Genomic DNA, 23,574 nt, shown 5'->3' with positions numbered 1-23,574 from the left:
AAATGTCTAACAGAACACACAAGCTAAGTTTTTAATAGTGCAAGCCTAAGTAACAATACAGATGAAAAATGGTCAGGCCTATTGTACATCTTACTTTAGAAATGATTGTTGAAAAAAAGTATAGGTCAGAACTGTGACTGTTAAAATATCATTTTTATTATGAAATCTAATAATCTGATCACATCACACAGGTGTAGACCAGAAAACACAAACACGCAATCCTAATGAGTTGTTTGGCTGGTTGACGGTTTAAACAAGCAGGTCTATTCTGGCTGCCGTTTTTGACTGCAACCCTGACGTCATATGCAGCATTGATTCTGTACTTGTAAAGGGGTAAAAGCACATTATTACTATTCTTCCCCCCCCAATTTTGTGATATCCAATTGGTAGTTTAGTCTTGTTCTAACTCGGGAGAGACAAAAAGGTTGAGAGCCATGCGTCCTCTGAAACACATCCCTGCCATGCCGCATTGCTTCTTGACATACTGCTCGCTTTACCCGGAAGCCAGCCGCACCAATGTGTTAGAGGAAACGCCGTCCAGCTGTCGATCGAGGTCAGCTTGCAGGCACCTGTCCCACCACAAGGAGTCACTAGACAAGGAAATCACTCACCTAGCACTGACTTGTATAGGTATGTGGTGCCAAACTGGATTAGAACATCTACTGCTATCTCAGGCAGGCAGGAGACTGCTTCCTGCTGTACCAGTAGATTAGCAACCCAGAACTGTGAGTGTTTGTCTCCAAAGCATCTTGCTTCAGTTTATTCCAGTTCAGAATAAAAATGATTACTTTTATTTTAACAGCAACAATTCCAACCTAGACGTGTTTTCAACAGTACAGTAGGCCTGGATTTTTTTTTTTATCTGTACTGTTAGGGTTGCAGTATACGTTTTTGGCTAGCTTGCTTTGGTTAATGTTAGCTAGCTAGTTGTGTACAAGGTGATTGTTTGAAAGAGAAACTCACCGTATTGTAATCCCTTATTTCTGCTTACATTATCTTCACCTGTTATAAAATGACAACAATACCCTGAGAGCTGACTTACTATTCCATTGTTGAAGCACTGTTTCCTGAAGCCAGGGGCGCCATTTTGGTTTTAGAAGTGGGTGTGACGTAACCTGGCGGGGGGGGGGTCCTCTCCCAGATGTTTTTTGGGGCATCTAAAGCTCATTTCCTGCATTTATACACAATCCAATAAGTCGTCTATTTGAAATAAAAAAGTAAGCACAAATGCCCAGTCTAGCTAGGTAAGATATTATTAATTATGTTTAACTGATTAAGAAGACTGAACTCGATCATAGGTAATTCGGTAATAAATAATGTTGCACCTTTAACCATTAGACTAACAAACTACAGACTTTTGATGGACTTTAAGACATCCTCTCTATCAAATTTCAGCCAGACTGACTAACAAGCCTGAGCTGCCTGTACGCCCGACCCCCACCAGCCTACTCAATAAATCAACTCCATCCCAATACAATTTCCTTCCCAGTTCCCACCTTAAAATGTTTTAATTATCAATGAAAAGGTTACAATTTTATAAATAGCCCACATACTCCTCAAATATATACATTTAAAACACAAACGGCAATTTCAGCAATTAATCTCACAGGACAAACCGTAATGTACAACTATTTATACTTGCACACTATAGCTGGGTTGCCCCGTCCTGTCCCTAGGGGTTTACCACACTTCAGTGCCCCAACACACCCCACTCAGCTTTAGGATCTTAGTGAAACATACATTTACTAGTTTTGGGTGTGTTAGGCCAATGCCGGTGACAACCCACAGAACGGCAGACCACCAGGACTGAGCAGCCCAGCAGCTAGGGATTTCCTATATAGGTATCTCCCCTGACATGGGCATGTTTTCAATACAGACTCCTTTATTCTAACTGTATTCCATATAAGGCCTCCAGACCTTATGACAGTTGCCCAGTTTACCCGTAATCTTGTAGTAAATCAAAGCTAGTGATACTTAACTTGACATTTCCTGAGGATAACCAACCTTCCAATTAATGGAAATGCATTACTTAGCTGCTATAAGTGCTTGGTTTCATGGTTTTGTTTGCTTATCTGAAGAAACTAAGGAATGGGGAGAATTTGTAGGCATGTTGAGATAAAATAACATACTCTTTGAAAGAATTCAGCCAGCCTTCACAAGACCATAGCATATGCAAATGTGTCCCCTTTTGTGTTTTACACCTCAGCAGAGGAATGACATTTCTGAGTCCATGTAATTCAGATTCACTGGCATATAGTTATTTCTATGGCTGGTCTTAAACTATATAGTAATTTGTCTAAGATATGTTTGAATCCCCAGTCATGTTCATGTCTTTTAACCCTTAATCATCAATAGCTTCTTCCAGGTCTTCCTCACATTTTTGTTTTACTTGTTTTCTGTCATCAAAAAAACAAACCTTCATACAGTTTGGAAATCAACTTTGGAGGTTTGTCACACCTGCCTTAAAACCTCTTGATACTACCCACCCCGGGTCCGGGAGCGTAATCATCAACTGACACTAATTAGCATAACGCAACGGACATAAATATTACTAGAAAATATTCCTATTCATGAAATCACAAGTGAAATATATTGAAACACAGCTTAGCCTTTTGTTAATCACCCTGTCATCTCAGATTTTGAAAATAAGCTTTACAGCCAAAGCAAGACAAGCATTTGTGTACGTTTATCGATAGCCTAGCATTGCATTATGACTAGCTAGCAGCAGGCAACCTGGTCACAAATCAGAAAAGATATCAAATTAAATCGTTTACCTTTGAGCTTCGGATGTTTTCACTCACGAGACTCCCAGTTAGATAGCCAATGTTCATTTTTTTTCCCCAAAAATATTATTTTTGTAGGCGAAATAGCTCCGTTCTTCACAATTGGCTGAGAAATCGACCGAAAATGCGGTCAAGACAACGCCGAAAAATATTCCAAATTAGCTCCATAATATCGACAAACATGGCAAACGTTGTTTATAATCAATCCTCAAGGTGTTGTTCAAATATATTTTCGATAATATATCAACCGGGACAATTGGTTTCTCAGAAGCGATTGGAATAATGGCTACCTCTGTATTTTACGTGAGAATTTCTCTGGGAGCATCAGGTGACCACTTGCGCAATGAAGCCGCCTACGGGTATTCTTCAACATAAATGCGTAAAACTACGTCACAATGCTGTAGACACCTTGGGGAATACGTAGAAAGCGTAATCTGGTTGATAGGGCATTCACAGCTCAATAGGGACGCATCGGAACGCAGGGCTTTCAAAAGATGAGTCACTTCCGGAATGGGTTTCTCTCAGGCTTTCGCCTGCAACATCAGTTCTGTTACACTCAGACAGTATCTTTACAGTTTTGGAAACGTTAGTGTTTTCTATCCTAAGCTGTCAATTATATGCATATTCTAGCATCTTGTCCTGACAAAATATCCCGTTTTAATTTGGGAACGTTATTTTTCCAAAAATGAAAATACTGCCCCCTAGTACCAACAGGTTAAGCTTAAACTGCTTTCCTCTAGCTACCCATCAATTCAAGATGGAACTTTGTAACATTCACTGGTATTTTTAATATACAGAAAAGACCGTGGACTGGTCCTTCGTTGGTTGTCTGACCCTGCTGGTGAGCAGTGTTGTGGACTAGAGGGCTGCATTCCCGCGAGATGACTGCAGGTCCCGCGGGAAGCTGTGGCTTTGGGATGAAAATATTTTTGTTGTCCCTCCAGGTGGGGGAGGAGTGTGCATGAAAAGCTGTGGGAGCGGGATGAAGAAATGGGTCCCACGCAGGCCTTTACTGTTCACCATGACAGTGAAGCCTGTGACATTACAGCTGTTTATAATTGTCAGTGTGAAAAGTAGGTAATTAGCTAGGGAAACTGACAGCTCTAAAATTACATTGCCATATTGGCCTTGTAAAAAAACTGGCATTGCACTGAAATAACAGAATCAATCGTTTGGCTGATGGTTTCATCGTTTGATTCCGGTCTAGTGGGGTTGATGCAAAAACAATAGCTAACGTTGTAATGATCAGACTGGGGGGGACAAAAATGCTATTTTTTTTTGTCCCCCCCCCCCCCCCCCAAGTCCCTGGGTTTACTGTCATGCTGTGGATGTTTGGTCAGGACATTTCATTTTCATTTATTCGTTTTAAGAGACCCATTACTAAGCACTTCTCCACACAAAACACATTGTGGGCGCTCCTCGTTATTTGTCAATGTTTGTATGAAACCAAGAGTGAGAAACTCATCGCTGTATTTGTTTCAAAACGATTGATCTCAGTCAGAACTTCTGGCTAGCTTGAGTCAAATTCGATGACAGCGGTGAGTGATGGTGTGTGGGAATGACAAGTTAGTAGCAGACAGCCCATCTTCTGCTGAACGACAGCTCTGCGGCTAATGGGTGATCTTCAAGAAAACTGCCGAAAAAAGATCCGGTGAAGCACATCTCCCTCCCACTCGCTTAGCTGCCAAGCTGAGCAGAGGCACCGCTGCTAAGCAGAGCGCACTGAACAGGGAGCACAGTTGCACTTGGCCAAATTAATGAAATAATTATACATTTACTCGAACACGTTGCGACCGAAACTTTTAAGAAAGGCTGTTCTGAATCAATGTGTACAACAGCATGTTCCAGTTCCCGCCAATATCCAGCAAAGTTGCATAGCCATTGAAGAGGAGTGGGACATTCCACAGGCGTCAATCAAAAGCCTGATCAACTCTATGCTGAGGAGATGTCGCGCTGCGTGAGGCAAATGGTGGTCACACCAGATACGGACTGGTTTTCTGTTTCAAGCACCTACCTACCTTTTTATTAAGGTATCTGTGACCAACGGTGCATTTCTGTATTCCAAGTCATGTGAAATCCATAGATTAGGGCCTAATAATTTTTAAATTGAAGGATTTGCTTATGAACTGTAACTTTTTATTGTTTCATGTGTTTTATATTTTTGTTGTCGAATAATCTAATCTATACCCATTGCAACTGACCATCCCAAATGGTCTTTCCTCCCCCCCCCCCCCCGATATGATTACATTTTTCTGCCAATCTTATCTGCCAGGATGCAGGAGTACCAGCGGCAGATTGCCGAGCTGGAGGGAGAGTGCCGGGAGCTGCGTGGACAGCTGCAGGACCTGGAGCAGGCTAACCAGACGCTGAAGGATGAGTACGACGCCCTGCAGATCACCTTCGGTGCCCTGGAGGAGAAGCTGCGGCGCACCACCGATGACAACCAGGAGTTGGTGTCGCGCTGGATGGCTGAGAAATCCCAAGAGGCCAACAAGCTCAATGCGGAAAATGAGAAAGACTGCAAGTGAGTGGGGTTGTCCTGATACCGGGTATCACGATACCAGGAAGTATCATGGCAACGAAACAAAATATGAAGCATATTCTATTTCTTGAGGAAAACAACTTTGTCTTGTCACTGAGTCACATTTTATTTATTCCAAGCTTTAGCACTCCATATTTTACAGAAACCGAACCTACAAGTGAGTGAACCAGGGCGTCACAGCTTGACTCGGCTCTAATTGTATCATATCCTAGTGTGATGAGGGTGCATAGAGCAACTGGGTGGCTGGCCTGGCGGTGAGAAGGCTTGGAGACCCAGCTGTGGCTCAGAGATCGATCTTCTAGGTTCCCCCAAGTGGCCTGCATGCAATTTTAGTGCTTTTTGTATTTTAATCATGTAGCAAACACTCTTATCCGGAGCAACTAGCAATCAATGGATTCAACTAAAGCAGGCAGGATGACCTCATGTCACATTAATTTGAAGTAAAACCTTCCAAATAAGTGTTTGGGTTGTTGTGTAATCCAGTAATGAGTGCATTTTATCTAGTTATTCTCATGCTTTTCGTTCCAGACGCAGACAAGCCAAGCTTCAGAAGGAGCTTGCAGACGCTGCAAAGGAGCCCCTGCCCATGGACCCGTGAGTATTATTTACCATAGAACCACAGACTGCTCTGAGCAGAGGGATAGAGTAGTTTGTGAGCTAAACTGGTCAATTCTTAACTCAACTTGGGGTGACTTACCTTTTTTAGTTAGGTTCATTTCTATGGCAACGAATGCATCAGCTTTAACCTTTTCCGTGGCAGGCTAACTCCACTTTATCCTGAATGAAGTGTTTGAGCTGCGAGTTGAGGACCAATCAGATTTTCTTTACTGTCGCAAAGCGTCTTCATCATACCCTTCATTCTCGGTTCAATATTTGAGGAAGATGACATTTAAATATTTTATTACCGTAATTTCCGGACTTTAAGCCGCTACTTTATTCCCACACTTTGAACCTCGCGGTTTATACAATGACGCGGCTAATTTATGGATTTTTTTCCCGCTTTCACAAGATTCATGCCGTCAACTGAACACCGTCACATAATGTGACGTAAATCGAGCGCGCTCAAACTTCCCATCATTCTGATTACGGTAGTAATTTTGTCACCCTCATCATGGCAAAGACACAGAGAAATGCATATGATGCAGCTTTCAAGTTGAAGGCGATAAATCTGGCTGTTGGAAAAGGAAATAGAGCTGCTGCACGGGAGCTTGGCCTTAATGAGTCGATGATAAGACGTTGGAAACAGCAGCGTGAGGAACTGCAAAAAGACAACAAAAGCTTTCAGAGGGAAGAAAAGCAGATGGCCCAAAGTATTTGCAGTCACTCGACATCAGTGTAAATCTTGCATTTAAGGTGGCGCTCCTTGTTCAGTGGGAGACTTGGATGACAAGTGGGGAGAAATCCTTCACTAAAACGGGCCGCAGGCGAAGAGCATCTTATGGTCAAGTTTGCCAGTGGGTCCTGACAGCGTGGAGCATTGTCAAAAAATCCACTATCATCAACGGGTTTCGAAAGGCTGGACTGCTGCGTGTTGAAGGGGCAGCGTGAGCTCAGTGGGGTATTTGCCTCCGGATGAAAGTGACGAGAGCGACAATGAAAACGATCCAACATCGGATGAAGCAATTCTGAGGCTATTCAACTCCGACACCGAAGGAGATGACTTCAGTGGTTTCAGTGCACAGGAGGAGGAGGAGGAAGATAGTGACCAATGACTTTCTTGGTAGGCTACTGTTTTAATTTTTGTTACAAGCCGTGTTTCGTTTAAAGGCTGTGTAAAGTTCATTTGTTTCAATGTACCGGTAGGCACCTGCGGCTTATAGACATGTGCGGCTTATTTATGTACAAAATACATATTTTTTTATAATTCAGTGGGTGCGGTTTATATTCAGGTGCGCTTAATAGTCCAGCAATTACGGTAATCAAATCTACAATTTAAATGCATATCACACTATACAGTTAATTATGGCAAGAGCGGATGCGAGGGATCAAGGAATTACAATTGAGACTCACCCCTAGGATTGGTGGTTGACTTTTCTGGTCTCCTGTTCTCAGGGACGACGACATCGAGGTTCTAGCTGAGGATTCTGGGAAAGGCACTAGAGAGGCCTCTCCCAACCGGCCGCTCAGCCGCACCCCCAGGTGGGAGTGTGACTCAAACATGTTCTTAGTGAAACCCTGTCCAGAAACGGCCCCTTTCGCCAGTCCTACACACTTGATGTAGATCTAAGAATTTGATAGATCTAAACAATATGGAAGTAGCTCCACCTTACCCTATGAAAGGCTTGGGTGAAATCTTCAATTTACATATTGTTTATACCATACCTGGGTTCAAATGATTTGTTCTTTAAATACTTATTTTCAAATTAACTTACTATAAAAAGCCCACTTATTCAGATTTTCTTCCAAATACCATACTGACCTGGGTTGAAATGCATGGGAGTATTTATTTGTTGTATTAGAAAATACACTATTTCCAAATGCATTCCAATATTTAGCTACTAAATATATAATCCAAATACTTGCAGTACTAGTCAAGTTTGGAGACACTTACTCATTCAAGGGTTTTTCTTCATTTTTACTGTTTTCTACATGTTACTACATGTTACTACATGATTCCTTATGTTATTTCATAGTTTTGATGTCTTGACTATTATTGTACAAAGTGTCAAACAAATCAAAATTATATTTGAGATTATTCAAAGTAGCCACCCTTTGCCTTAATTACAGCTTTGAACACGCTTGGCATTCTCTCAACCAGCTTCACCTGGAATGCTTTTTCATGTCTTGGAGGAGTTTGAGGAAGCTCACATATGCTGAGCACTTTGCTGCTTTTCCTTCAATCTGCGGTCCAACTTATCCCAAACCATCTCAATTGGGTTAAGGTTGGGTGATTGAGGAGGCCAGGTCATCTGATGCAGCACTCAATCACTCTCCTTGGTTAAATAGCCCTTACACAGCCTGGAGGTGTGTTGGGTCGTTGTCCTGTTAAAAACAAATGATAGTCCCACTAAGCGCAAACCAGATGGGATGGCCTATCGCTGCAGAATGCTTTTGGTAGCCATGCTGGTTGTGTTCGTTGAATTCTATATAAATCACTGACGGTGTCACCAGCAAAGCACCCCACCACCATCACACCACTTGCTTCATAGTGGGAACTACACATGCAGAGATCATCCTTTCACCTACTCTGCATCTCACAAAGACACGGCGGTTAGAACAAAATCAATTTGGACTCATCAGACAAGTTCAGATTGCCACCTGTCTAATTTCTATAACTCGTGTTTCTTGGCCCAAGCAAGTCTCTTGTTGGTGTCCTTTAGTTGTGTTTCTTTGCAGCAATTCGACCAAGAAGGCCTAACTCACGCAGTCTCCTCTGAACAGTTGATGTGTGTTACTCTGTAAAGCATTTATTTGGGCTGCAATTTCTGAGGGTGGTAACTCTAATGAACTTAACCTCTGCTGCAAAGGTAACTCTGGGTTTTCCTTTCCTGTGGTGGTCCTCATGAGAGCCAGTTTCATCATAGCGTTGATGGTTTTTGCGACTGCAATTGAAGGAACATTCAAACTCCTTGACCTGTTCCTGATTGACTGACCTTCATGTCTTAAAGTAATGATGGACTGCCATTTCTCTTTGCTTATTTGAGCAGTTCTTTCACCAAATAGGTGAAAGTCTTCTGTATACCACCCGTGTCACAACACAACTGATTGGCTAAAACGCATTAAGAAGGAAAGAAAATCCACAAATGAACACCTGTTAATTAAAATGCATTCCAAGTGACTACCTCATGAAGCTGGTTGAGAGAATGGCAAGTGTGCAAAGCCGTCATCAAGGAAAAGGGTGGCTGCTTTGAAGGATCTCAAATATAAAATATATTTTGATTTATCACTTTTTTGGGTTACTATATGATTCCATGTGTTATTTAATGGTTTTGATGTTGTCACTAATTCTACAATAGTAAAAATAACGAAAAACCCTTGAATGAGTAGGTGTCTGGACTTTTGACTGGTGCTGTACTTCCAAATGTGTCTTGAAAGTAATTGAAATACCCTAAATACTTTTTCAAAGTCTGGTTCATACTCAATATTTCAAATCTTTTCAAATCTACACAAGTGCCTAGAAAGCTGGGGCTAGGCATTTTTCTGGACCGGGATGTATATTTTTGGCGAGGGTTTTGCGTCGCGTATGAAATAACCCTCTCTGATCCTCTCTTGTAGTAAACGTATTTCCGGACAGCCTCCTCAAAGCGGCCTGTTGGACTCCATCTCCAACATATTTGGGTGCGTTTGCTTGGTTCTCTGTGGCGAGTCTGAAGTCTTCCGCTCTATGGGTGTCTGTCTGTTCGTCTGTCCTGGGTTGTGTTCATAAGGCACCAAATGGAAGAGTTGCAAAAAGTATTGCAACAGTGTGCGTTAATGAATACACCCCTGGAAAGGGGCTTTTTTCGTTTTCTGTTTCATTACATTTTCAAACATTTTCCCTTATGTTACTGTGGATCCTTTGGACGGGTGTGTCCATCCTGTTGATGGCTTCTCTCTGTCTGTCCGTCTGCAGCGTATCTGAGTCTGTGCATCCCGGACTCCTTCCTCCAGACTCCAGGTGAAACGTCACTGTGGTGTCTGTAGGGCTCAAAGCTGTGTGCACGCCTGTGTGGGGGTGTGTGTGTGTGTGTTAGAGTAGGCATCTTGATGTAGCTACTAAAAATAATCCAGGATGATGGCACTTACATTTGGCTTCTCAGTGAAAACAAATTAAAACACTTGGTCAGATTATTAGTTTCCCACGTGGGATTTATCTAGGGCCAAATCTGGGAATGACAGTGGCACTTATTGACTGACCATCAAATCTTAAACTGATCGATTGATTTAAAACATGGTCTCGGACATAACTTTTGCTTGGTTAGTGATTCAATGGCGCTTTAAAAATCATATTTATGCAAATTCATAAATTCTGGAACTCTTGCTGAATGTTACCTTTTATTTTTTTATTGCTTGTTTTGAGTATAAGACTAATTCCATCTGTGAATGGGGTAATTTGTTTGATAATTCCAAAGTGCTTCATCTCGTAAGTATACCCTCATTAGGGTGCAAATATCACATACTGACATGCTTTTCAAAGCACCTGCGTCTTTGTATGTGATTTCCCCACCCTTATACCGGTATGTAAATAAGCGTGGAGACTGGGGTGTTCCATAAAGCAGGATAATTAAATTAGCCAGCCATCTTTGATAAGCTGTTTTTATATATATATATATATATATAATTTTTTTTTAAAATTACCTTTTTTTAAATTCATAAAATAAATTGTTATTTTATGAATTTAAAAAAAGGTAATTTTAATATGGGTTGTTAGATGTGAAATTACCATGGTATTAGACTTCATGTCTTTCTCTTGAGGCAGCATTACGTTTGTTGGCTTACTGTAAATAAGTCAATTGTTTTGCTCCATGTTGGTTAGCTTCCCAGCTAAAGTGGTTTACAGTTGGCAACCGCTCCTACACTATTTAGCTACTGTGACACTTGGCTATAGCGTATTGGATATAGTATGTAGCCTTGTTTGTTTGAAGGATTTCCAGTGTGGATTTTCCTTTCCGTTAGCATAGAAACAGACTAAAATTAAGTGTGAGGCAGTTGTGAGTTGCTTCTGCATGTCTCGTTGGTTACCGTTTCAGCTATGCTACGCTTGCGGTCTAGTTTGGCCGTTAGCGGCAACTGATTTGGGATCCTAGAAATCCCTGGCTTCCATTTGCTTCCTGACAAGAGTTCCCTGACTACTTCCCACTTCCATCGCTCTGCTTTCTGACCATGCACTGGCTTCCCTGGGACCATTGCATGTTGTGCTATGAGTTCTGTGAACATATGTTTGTATTTCGACTTCCCTGAATGCATTTTGTTTTTGATTGTCTGCGTGTTTGAGGTGATTAGTAGTTTTACGGATCTCTTCTCTGTTGACAGGCGTCGTCCTGGGAACTCGTACGGAACATCACCTGAAAACACGGAGACGACCTCCGGAGTGTGTGCCGATGTCCGCGTTCCCTCCACTGCCCTCCATGTATTTGTAAGTGTCTTGGTTTCATTTTCCTACACAGTATTTTGAGATCAGGCCAGCTCTCACACATGTGGACATGCACACATTTTTTTTGAAATTTATGAAATTTTTTAGGTCAGGTGCTGAAGGTCAATGATGAGATGTAAAAGGTCTGATTGCCCAAGTCCCTTCCCATTGTCCCCTCTGCTCCCAGCAGCCCCTGCTCTACTCCCAACATGCTCTAGTTGTGCATCGTTGGCCACAGGGGCTGCTGACAGAGAGGATGACCTCACATCCTGTCTCTTTAAAATACCAAGGTGTCACAGTGATGGACATCCAACATGACCAATCACCAAGGAGTGTGGGGTTGTGGGATTGGGATAGGTAGATGATCTCAAGTTTTCAAGCTGAGACCTAGACTTTAGAAAACGATGCAGAAGAGAAAGAAAAATAAATGTGATCGGCCGCCTTGATTGTCTTATGTAGAAAAATTTGAAATTGTGTTTTTTATATTGAATGAACGCAGAGACACAGAACTACAAAATGGTATATCATCCACTGCATTTGAGGAACAATGGGAAAGTAATTCTGATAACTTGTAACCCCACTTGAGAAAATGGCCCTTGACTATTTTGGGACACCTACTGGAGAGCTCTTTGTGTACACCCATTCAGGATTGTTCACACCTTTTTAAGCCAGCCCCACCCATCTCTTTAAGGATTCACATGTGAGGTTATGTGCTAACAGTGAGTAGTGTAGTAAAGATTAAGACTAAGTGGTAAAAGTAGTAGCCTACAATGATGAGAAATTCCAGGTGAACAAAGTGTCCAGATAAAAATATTGTATAAATAGATGACACTTTAACAACTTTATTCGTATTTACAGATGGCGTACAAGTTTAAGGCACATGAAAGTTAACATGTTCCAGAAGGCATTTCTGCAAAAAAAACCTAGGCGACATACGGCTAAACTAGTCACAAATGGCTTTTATGGACTTTCAAAGGAACTGTGGACCAATTGGCAAAGTGTGTATGACGTTTGTGGTTTAAAAACAACCTCTGTATCTACAGTCACTGCCTGTATTTACTGTGAAAACCCAATTTTAGTTTTTATTAGGCACCAAATGGACGAATTCTGCAAATAAGATGTTTTCTGCCGCAAACCCCTTTTTGAAAAATGTTCAGTTGCGTGTGTGCCTATATCAACATGAATGACGCTGATGACCTCTGGTCACCACTGTGTGTGGCATTTGTCTGTTCAGGAAGCCCATGATGGGGAAGTGAATGCGGTGCGGTTCAGCCCAGGCTCCCGACTCCTGGCCACCGGAGGGATGGACCGCAGGGTCAAACTGTGGGAAGTGGTCTCAGGTATGTGACGTCTTTGTATGAGGAAAGTGTGTGACTTGTTGATCTGGAGGTCAGTGATGAAATGTAAAAGGTCTGATTGCCCAAGTCCCTTCCCATTGTCCCCTCTGCTCCCAGCAGCCCTTGCTGTACTCCCAGCATACTCTAGTTGTGCATCGTTGGTCACAGGGGCTGCTGACAGAGAGGATGACCTCGCATCCTGTGTCTCTGAGACCAAGGCATCACAGTGATGTTGGACATCCAACATGACCAATCACCAAGGAGTATCAGGGTGTGGGTTTGGGATAGGTAGATGATCTCAAGTTTTGCAGCTGAGACCTTCATGACAGGAGAATGATTAGTGCACCAAATGGGAGTGTCAATAGGTATGTGACAGTTTTAGTGTTTCCATTAAAACGCAAAGAAAAAAATCTTTAAATAGGCAAATCGGTTAAGTACAAATTGTTATTTCCAATAACGGCCAAACCTGGACGACGCTGGGCCAATGCATTATGGTACTCCCAATCACGGCCGGATGTGATACTGCCTAGATTCAAACCAGGGACTGTGACATCTCTTGCACTGAGATGCAGTGCCTTAGACCACTGCGCCACTCGGGATCCCCCTTTCCAGCCAATGACTCAACATTCTAACAGTCCAATGAATACATTTCAATTATGTGACCCGAAGAATAATCGTTTGGTTGTTTATGAAGATCACATTAGAAATTTTATTTTTTTAAACATTTTTTAAACATGGCATTTGTTTTTTTCTTAAAGGCCCTCCACTCTGGACCTTGAAGCCAGTTACACTGCATTTTTTTTCCATTTTCCCATATAATCAGGGACTGATTTATACCCGGGACACTGTGTGTGTGCAATTTATTATCGGGTGGAACAGAAAACCAGCAGGCTCCAAATCTCATAGGCTAGAAGTAAAAATTTTTTTTTTAAAAAGCTAGTTCAAGAGTTAAATCCATTATATTGTTTTGTCAGGTTTAAAGAAACATTGTGGAAATAAGAATGTATTAAAATATGCTATTCTGTTTATTTTTTTATTATTATTTTTTTTTATTTTTTTTTATTTTTTTAAGTTACTCGTCTTTGCTTAATAGCCAGAGCTATGCTGCTGCTCGAGTGGTGCTGAACGCATGGACAGCGTGGATATTCTTGGGAAAAGTTATTTGGAAATAGAGCTGAATTTGTTATTTGACAACTAAGTGTCACAAACTGCAGAATATGCTATTTCTGATACTATATAGAAATCAAAACGTTTTACCTGCATGGAGTCTTTCTGAAGCAGGATTTAATTGTGATGCTCCTTTCCCTGCATCTGTCAATTCTAAGCTGCGCCCATCTCTTCGTGTACACTGATAATATTGTCACTCATCAGACTGTCAATTTAATCTTGTCTTTAGGCTAACTCTTATGTGCGAAATTAGTTTATGTATACTTTAAATGTGGTTTCGATGGGCTGGCTGCACAGGCTGGCTATCATTTGCTTCCCCTCACGCATCAACTCGGATAGAGTCAAGCATATGTTTTGCAATATTCTAAAAGCCTACTGCAATACGTAGCATGTTTTTGTTTCTTATAGTAAATAAAGTGGTGCCCTAACTGCTGCTTTTCACAAATTAAAACATAAGAGTATCTTATCTACCCATAAGGCGTGCGGTCAAATAATTTGCTTTAAATGTGAGTGCCAATGCTGATAAATAAGCATTCGTTATCATTCAGTTAGGCTTAAATTAAATTGTGTGGTAATGTGCACGATCATTGCCCATTAATCCATTTGACTCACCACCTGGATTTGGTTTTATGTAGCAGAATTTCATTAAAGTAGAGAATCAGAGCTACACAATGTCATGCACTGCATTTGAGGAACAATGGGAAAGTAATTATGTTTTAAAAGTTAAACTTGTAAACTCACTTTTGAATGTTTTATCTTGTGAAGAGCTCTGTCTTCACCCATTCAGCATTGTTCACACCCTCAAGCTTTAGACCCACCCATCTCGTTTCACTCTCCGAGCATTCAGAGAGCACACTTGATGCTCTGGCCAATGATTTGTTTACAATTGGATAACATGAACAGCCTAACCTGCTCTGCTGACAATTTCATTACGCTTTTTTGCCGACATTCAACGGGTGTGATGTCATACACGTAAAGTTAGCTAGGGAGCCAGCAAGTTAACCTTTCGACAACATTCCGGTGAAAAGGCAGCGCGCGAAATTCAATTATTTTTTTGAAATATGTACAGTATATCAAAAGTGAGTACACCCCTCACATTTTTGTAAATATTTTTCATCTTTTCATCTTTTTCATGTGACAACACTGAAGAAATTACACTTTGCTACAATGTAAAGTGAGTGTACAGCTTGTATAACAGTGTAAATTTGCTGTCCCCTCAAAACAACTCAACACACAGCCATTAATGTCTAAACCGCTGGCAACAAAAGTGAGTACACCCCTAAATGAAAATGTCCAAATTGGGCCCAATTAGCCATTTTCCCTCCCCGGTGTCATGTGACTTGCTAGTGTTACAAGGTCTCAGGTGTGAATGGGGAGCAGGTGTGTTAAATTTGGTGTCATCGCTCTTACACTCCCTCATACTGACTGGTCACTGAAAGTTCAACATGGCACCTCATGGCAAAGAACTCTCTGAGGATCTGAAAAAAAGTATTGTTGCTCTACATAAAGATGGACTGGGCTATAAGAAGATTGCCAAGACCCTGAAACTGAGCTGCAGCACGGAGGCCAAGACCATACAGCGGTTTAACTGGATAGGTTCCACTCAGAACAGGCCTCGCCATGGTCGACCAAAGAAGTTGAGTGCATGTGCTCAGTGTCATATCCAGAGGTTGTCTTTTGGTAAATAGACGTATGAGTGTTGCCAGCATTGCAGAGGTTGAAGGGTGGGGGGCCAGCCTGTCAGTGCTCAGACCATACGCCGTACACTGCATCAAATTGGTCTGCATAGCTGTCGTCCCAGAAGGAAGCTTCTTCTAAAGATGATGCACAAGAAAGCCCGCAAACAGTTTGCTGAAGACAACCAAACTAAGGACATGGATTACTGGAAACTTATTTGGTTCAGATGGTGTCAAGCGTGTGTGGCGGCAACCAGGTGAGGAGTACAAAGACAAGTGTCTTGCCTACAGTCAAGCATGGTGGTGGGATTTTTATGATCTGGGGCTGCATGAGTGCTGCCGGCACTGGGGAGCTTCAGTTCATTGAGGGAACCATGAATGCCAACATGTACTGTGACATACTGAAGCAGAGCATGATCCCTCCCTTCGGAGACTGGGCCGCAGGGCAGTATTCCAACATAACTACCTCAAACACACCTCCAAGACAACCACTGCCTTGCTAAAGAAGCTGAGGGTAAAGGTGATGGACTGGCCAAGCATGTCTCCAGACCTAAACCCTATTGAGCATCTGCGGGGTATCCTCAAACGGAAGGTGAAGGAGTGCAAGGTTTCTAACATCCACCAGCTCCGTGATGTCGTCTTGGAGGAGTGAAGGAGGACTCCAGTGGCAACCTGTGAAGCTCTGGTGATCTCCATGCCCAAGAGGGTTACGGCAGTGCTGAAAAAATGATGGGGGCCACACACAATATTGACACTTTGGACCCAATTTGGACATTTTCGCTTTTGTTGCCAGCGGTTTAGACATTTAATGGCTGTGTTGTTATTTTGAGGGGACAGCAAATTTACACTGTTATACAAGCTGTACACTCACTACTTTACATTGTAGCAAAGTATAATTTCAGTGTTGTCACATGCAAAGACATACTCAAATATTTACGAAAATGTGAGGGGTGTACTCACTTTTGTGATATACTGTAAAATAAGTAATGCAAAATACAATCAATTTGGAAAAGCCAGGGAAGGACGTTTTTTTTTGGTAGGAATCGTCCACTAGGAATCGACTCTAAAGATTAAATGTTTTTGGACTGGAGGAGACTGATATTAGTTGCCGTACTTCTGTGAGAGACGTGTCATGGAAATTTCCTGTATTACCAAATCATGAGAGCAAACCACACACAAGTCAGAGTTATCATAAAGTCCATATTTAATTATGAGCTTCACCATAGCCCTGTGACTCTCAGATCAATTCAGTGTCTATGAATGAATTCTCTGAGTGTCAACATAATGGCAACTGAGATCCTTTATAGCAAAGACACACTTATCTAAACTCACATGACAAATAACAGATCTTAGGAACATTACACAAATAACCTTTTACTTGAAAAAAGGAGTATCCTATAGCCAGACAGCATTGGCTATAAATTATCCTTCAGTTTGGTCTCCTAAACTGAAGTTCTTATCTCGTTCTTGGTACCACTTAGAACCAAAACATTACCTCATCCAATGACATATATCAATTGTCAATTGCTAGATACTCCCATAAAAATACAACCCCTCCTGGACAAGCTTACAGAGAGAAGAGTGACTGGCACACAGACATTGTGGAGCCACGTAACTGGTTCCCCATTAATCACACCATCCCTTCACATGGTTTAGGAATAGTTAGACACATTCATAGATAAGACTAACCCGACCTCTCCCTTCTCTGGGCCCAAGTAACTTTTCCACATAAGCATACTTTGATAAATAAGATGTTTTATTCATTTTCATATGTTACCTAAAGAATTCTGATTCTGCACCACAGACGCATCTTTCATTGCGAGGGATGGGGGGAGGGGCAAAGTATATGCAGGTTGGCCAACAGGCTGTCCGAGTCAGAACCACACACTAGGCTCATCTGTCGGCAATCAAAAGCTGTATTTCGCAATTTCTTTGCTTGCAATGTCTCTCAAATTCAGTAAAGCAGGGCCTATCAATGAATAGGCCAGGATATTCTACACAAAACAGACCGAAGACTGAACACACGCTCAAATCATTAGCGAAGAGAAGCGCGGGCTAGCCAGCTGCACTGTGATACATTTTTGGGGTGAGGGGAACAGCTTTCAGTCAGGGATTTTTCTTAAAATTAAGGATCCCGATTTTCGTTTAAACGTTCACGCCCCTTATGTCAATGCAGATTATTTACCATAGCTGCATAGAATTGCACAAAGGTTGTAATTTTGAAATGGTTGACTGTTCAGTTGGTGTGTATTTTAATGGGTACTCTTTTGTTCTGTGTTGTAGCAGTCTGTCATGGGTCTTGTTCATTCGTCACCAAAAGAAAACGTCTTGAAGGGGGGGGGGGGGGACTAGCTGAACTCGTCCAATACGAAACGCTAATTTTAGTTTTCCGTCACGTGCTACAATTTAACACGGCCCAGACATCACCCCCTTTCAAATTGACTGCCATTTATTTGTCTCTAAGATTTGAGTAGACCGGTCAGGGACTTCCGTAGGCACCGATTAGATATGGTTCTGGGGTATATTCCCTAGCAACCCAAAGGAAGCAAATGGATGGAAACGGTGATAAACTAACCTGAATTTGTCCAATAAGAAAAGCTCATTTTGATTGCTAAACGTTTTCTTATGCAACATTTTTTGCTACGGTGTGCACTAATGAATACCCCTCTTTTCTTCCTGTATGCAGGTCGCTGTGAGCCTAAGGGTGCTCTGACTGGCAGCAACGCCGGGATCACCAGTATAGAGTTTGACAGTGCTGTGAGTGTCATCCTGATTAATCTCCTAGCCTGTCTAAAATGGCACCCTATATCATGGATCATCAACTAGTCCGAACCATGAAAACAGCCCCAGACCATTATTGCTCCTCCACCAAACTTTAGTTAACACTATGCATTCGGGTAGGTAGCATTCTCCTGGCATCCGCCAAACCCAGACTCGTCTGTCGGACTGCCAGATGGTGAAGCGTGATCAATTACTCCAGAGAATGCATTTACACTGCTCCAGATTTACACCGCTCCAGCCGATGCTTGGCATTGTTCATGGTGATCTTAGGCTTGAATGTGGCTGCTCGGCCATTGAACCCAATTTTATGAAGATCCAGACTAACAGTTATTGTGCTGACGTTGCTTCCAGCTTTAGCACTCGGCAGTCACTTTCTGTGAGCTTGTGTGGCTTAACACTTTGTGGTTGAGCCTTTGTTGCTCCCAGGCGTTTCCACTTCACAATAACAGCACTTACAGTTGACCGGGGCAGCTCTAGCGGGGCAGAAATTTGACGAACTGACTTGTTGGAAAGATGACATCCTATGCCGGTGCCATGTTGGAAGTCACTGAGCGCTTCAGTGTGGCCATTCTACTGCCAATGTTTGTATATGGAGATTGATTGCATGGCTGTGTGCTCGATTGTATACACCTGTCAGCAACGGGTGTGGCTGAAAGCCACAATAATTTGAAGGGGTGTCCACTTTTGTATATAAAGTGCTTTCAGACCCCTTGACATTTTACACATTTTGTTACGGTACAGCCTTATTCTAAAATTGATTTCAATATTTTCCTCATCAATCTACTCACAATACCCCGTAATGACCAAGTGAAAACAGGTTTTTAGGAATTTTTGCAAATGTATTAAATAAGAAACATTATTTACATAAATATTCTCAGACCCTTTACTCTGAGACTCGAAATTGAGCTCAGGTGCATTCTGTTTCCATTGATCATCCTTGATGTTTCCACAACTTGATTGGAGTCCACTTGTGGTAAATTCAATTGATTGGACATGATTTGGAAAGGCACACACCTGTGTATGTATAAGGTCCCACAGTTGACAGTGCATGTTAGAGCAATAACCAAGCCATGAGGTCTTAGGTATTGTCTGTAGAGCTCAGCTCTGGGGAAGGATATCAAACAATTTCTCCAGCATTAAAGGTTCACAAGAACACTGTGGCTTCCGTTCTTAAATGGAAGAAGTTTGTAACCACCAAGACTCTTCCTAGAGCTGGCTGCCCGGTCAAACTGAGCAGTCTGGGGAGAACGTGATCAAGAACTCGATGGTTACTCTGACAGAGCTCTGAAGTTACTCTGTGGAGATGGGAGAACCTTCCAGAAGGACAACCATATCTGCAGTGGTCCACCAATCGGGCCTTTATGGTAGGATGGCCAGATGGAAGCCACTCCTCAGTAAAAGGCACATGACAGCTCACTTGGAGTTTGCCAAATGCCACCTAAATACTCCCAGACCATGAGAAACAAGATTCTCTGCTCTGATGAAACCAAGGTTGAACTCATTGGCCTGAATGTCGAACGCCACGTCTGGAGGAAACTTGGCACAATCACTATGGTGGTGGTAGAATGCTGTGGGAATGTTTTTGGCAGAGCCTGGGTGACTAGTCAGGGTCAAGGGAAAGCTGAATGGGGCAAAGTACAGCGAGATCCATTTTTTTTCTGTTCAGGTCCTCAGACTGGGGCAAAGGTTCACCTTCCAACAGGACAGCGACCCTAAGTATACAGCCAAGACAACGCAGGAGTGGCTTTGGGACAGGTCTCTGAGTGGCCCAGTCAGAGCCCGGACTTGAAACTAATCAAACATCTCTGGAGAGACCTGAAAATAGCTGTGCATCGATGCTTCACATCCAACCTGACAGCTTGAAAGGATCTGCAGAGAAGAATGGAAGAAATTCCCCAAATACAGGTGTGCCCAGCTTGTAGCTTCAACTTCATCCGAAGTTGCTTTAACAAATGACTGAGTAAAGGGTCCTGAATACTTGTCTAAATGTGCTATTTTCCGTAATTTGCCTTGTCATTATAGGGTATTTGTGTGTGTGGACTTGGGGGGAGGGACAATTGAATACATTTTCGAGTACGGCTGTAACATAACAAAATGTGGAAAAAGTCAAGGTCTGAGTTCACTGCATTTGGAAAGTATATTTCACTATGAAATCACTTGGAGCTGATTTGCTTGTGTTTTTAGTCATGTCCAACAATAAATAAAATAAAAAGGACCCTGCCCTATAAAGTGAAGCGCACTTTATAGGAAATAGGCTGCCATTTCAGGCAAGACCTAATTTCCCCTATTCAGGTCACAGGCAACCTCTGCCTTCTGTTTTGCTACCTCTGCAGCAGGGTTGGGATCAATTACATTTCAGAAATTGAAGGTCTAAATGGAATTGACCCCAACCCTGCAGCATGACCAGTAATAGAAATCGGAGGGGAGACTATGGATCTGTCTCTGTTCATATTTGCGTTAGTTATACACGATAAATGACACCACTAGCCCAATTTTGACTAACTTGTGAATGACACGTTTTTCCATAGGGATCCGGCATTTATAAACTTTGAACAAGCATATCTCCTGTCCTGTTTGAACTTGAATTGTTGGCAATAATTGGCCCAAGGGCTGCATTATGCGTGGGGGATGACATGTTAACTGTTGACTTTTTTTTTTGCTTGTTGATACTTGCACAGCAAGTTTAATGAGTCACGACTGTCCATCTTTTGTGCGGTGTTGCAACCTGAACAATTTTTTTGTTGTCTTTGAACTAGATTTCTTGTGTCTTTTCAGTGGGCCTCAGAGTTCAGGTTTAGAAAATATAATTGAATGACCTATGTCTGACTGCAATGATGCTCTTCCACTCCCCTGTTTAACTGGGTGATGTATGTCGCAGGGCTCCTACTTGCTGGCTGCATCCAATGACTTTGCCAGTAGGATCTGGACTGTGGATGACTACAGACTGAGGGTAAGTGTGCCTCAGAAGGGCCCTTCTATACATCCAGGACAAAACAAACCCAATTAGCTTGTCCTTATTGTTGTAGCATGCAAATGAAGGTTGTAGGGCTGACCCTATTTTGTTGACTGGTCGAGCAGTCGCAAATAGATGAATTTTTATTTATTTTTTACACGAAGAACCTGTCTGATTTTGCTCCTGTATCAGTGGACTAATCCATTGACTAGTTGAAACAATGTTTTCAAGTTTGTTGCAGACAGGCCATGCGATTTATAGAATGTTTATTTTTATCAGTGTATTTTTTACCTGCAGGCTGCGATGTTTCTGTGTTTGCTTTATGTAGGTTATTTTTAGATTTGTATCATTTAGCTTAACCAAAATGTAAGTGATTTTGAGATACAAAGGCGACGAACTAAATTAAACGTTCCACAAATGTGCAAATGAAAATCATAACTGGCTCGCAGATCGGTAGAAATTATAAGATAAATTGGCTCTCCAAATGGAAAAGGTTGCCGACCTCTGGTGTAGCCTATTACCGGTTACTTCAGAGGTGTTAATGGCAGAATCTGCGAAGGCCGGCAGCAGGAGGGGGTATCAGGAACATTAAAAAAATATATATATATTCTCTTGGTTAGGCCATCTTCATCTCTGGCTTCCTCTTGTCATTTGTGTGTCATAATTATTTAATCAGTGTGCTTAAAGCATCAGACAAGCTCAATACATACAGTGCATTAGGAAAGTATTCAGACCCCTTCACTTTTTCCACATTTAGTTACGTTACAGCCTTATTCTAAAATTGATTAAATTAAATATTTTCCTCACCAATCTACACACTACCCTATACTGAAAAGTTTGCACATTTATAAGAGAAACCTTACGTAAGTATTCAGACCCTTTGCTATGAGACTCGAAATTGAGCTCAGGTGAATCCTGTTTCCATTGATCAATGTTAATGTTGCTACAACATGATTGGAGTCCACTTTTGGTAAATTCAATTGATTTGAACACGATTTAGAAAGGCACACACCTGTGTTGATACACAGTTGACCGTGTATGTCAGAGCAAAGACCAAGGCATGAGGTCAAAGGAATTGTCTGTAGAGCGCCGAGACAGAATTGTGTCGAGGCACAGTTATGTGGAAGGGTACCAAACAATTTCTGAAGTATTGAAGGTTCCCAAGAACACAGTGGCCTCCATCATTCTTAAATGGACGACGCTTTGAACCACGAAGACTTCCTAGAGCTGGCCGCCCGGCCAAACTGCGCAATCGGGAGAAGGGCCTTGGTCAGAGGTGATCAAGAACCCGGTGGTCAGTCTGACAGAGCTCCAGAGTTCCTCTGTGGAGATGAGAGAACCTTCCAGAAGGACAACCATATCTGCAGTGGTCCACCAATCGGGCCTTATGGTAGGATGGCCAGATGGAAGCCACTCCTCAGTAAAAGTCACATGACAGCCCGCTTGGAGTTTTTGGCAAAAGGTACCCAAAGGACACTCAGACCATGAGAAACAAGATGTTCTAGTCTGATGAAACCAAGATTGAACTCTTTGGCCTGGATTCCAAGCATCACGTCTGGAGGAAACCTGGTGCCGCTCATCACCTGGCCAGTACCATCCCTGCAGTGAAGCTTGGTGGCAGCATCATGCTGTGTGGATGTTTTTTCATGAACGGGCTGGGGGACTGGTCAGGATCGAGCGAAAGATGAACGGAGCAAAGTACAGCGATCTTTGATGAAAACCTGCTCCAGGGCGAAGGTTCACCTTCCAACAGGACAACGACCTTAAGCACACAGCCAAGACGATGCAGGAGTGGCTTTGGGACAGGTCTCTGAATGTCCTTGAGTGGCCCGACCAGAGCCTGTTCTTGAACCCGATCGAACATCTCTGGAGAGACTTGAAAATTGCTGTGCAGCAACGCTCTCCATCCAACCTGACAGAACTTGAGATAATCTGCAGAGGAGAAGGGGGAGAAATTCCCCAAATACAGGGGTGCCAAGCTTATAGCATCATACCCAAGAGAACTTGAGGCTGTAATCTCTGCCAAAAGTGCTTCAAGAAAGGTCTGAATACTTATTTAAATTTTGTATACATTTGCAAAATGTCTAACCTGTTTTTGCAGGTTATGGGGTATTGTGTGTGTGTGTGTAGATCAATTTTAGAATAAGGCTGTAATGTAACAAAATATGGAAAGTCAAGGGGTCTGAATACTTTCCGAATGCAATGTACATACGAACATAAGCCCCTTTCGGAGCCTAAAATAACTTTGTTTTAGGCTGTTTGTGAGAGATGGCAAAAATACTG

At 42.2% G+C, this 23,574-nt stretch overlaps 1 protein-coding gene and 2 non-coding genes across 5 annotated transcripts in view; all 3 read left to right on the top strand.

Annotated features, from left to right (window-relative positions):
• LOC139382186 (ATG16 autophagy related 16-like 1 (S. cerevisiae)) overlaps positions 1-23,574 on the top strand; it is a 53,243-nt gene that overhangs the window by 19,697 nt on the left and 9,972 nt on the right. Inside the window, exons 6-14 of one of the 3 annotated variants that reach the window (XM_071126046.1) lie at positions 5,056-5,307; positions 5,854-5,919; positions 7,378-7,464; positions 9,541-9,603; positions 9,878-9,922; positions 11,278-11,380; positions 12,612-12,717; positions 18,244-18,314; positions 21,217-21,288. In XM_071126046.1, coding sequence (XP_070982147.1) covers positions 5,056-5,307; positions 5,854-5,919; positions 7,378-7,464; positions 9,541-9,603; positions 9,878-9,922; positions 11,278-11,380; positions 12,612-12,717; positions 18,244-18,314; positions 21,217-21,288 — 865 coding nt within the window. The remainder of the gene's footprint in view (positions 1-5,055; positions 5,308-5,853; positions 5,920-7,377; positions 7,465-9,540; positions 9,604-9,877; positions 9,923-11,277; positions 11,381-12,611; positions 12,718-18,243; positions 18,315-21,216; positions 21,289-23,574) is intronic. The other 2 variants (XM_071126047.1, XM_071126048.1) reach the window with 2 other exon arrangements.
• LOC139383209 (small Cajal body-specific RNA 6) lies at positions 11,499-11,765 on the top strand. The gene has a single exon (XR_011628708.1). It is a non-coding gene; the product is annotated as a small Cajal body-specific RNA 6 (non-coding RNA).
• On the top strand, positions 12,766-13,033 carry LOC139383210 (small Cajal body-specific RNA 6). Its single transcript, XR_011628709.1, has one exon. It is a non-coding gene; the product is annotated as a small Cajal body-specific RNA 6 (non-coding RNA).

Source organism: Oncorhynchus clarkii, chromosome 24 (genome assembly GCF_045791955.1).
Source record: "Oncorhynchus clarkii lewisi isolate Uvic-CL-2024 chromosome 24, UVic_Ocla_1.0, whole genome shotgun sequence".
NCBI classification, from domain to species: Eukaryota; Metazoa; Chordata; class Actinopteri; order Salmoniformes; family Salmonidae; genus Oncorhynchus; species Oncorhynchus clarkii.
This window is presented reverse-complemented; position numbering and strand designations above follow the sequence as displayed.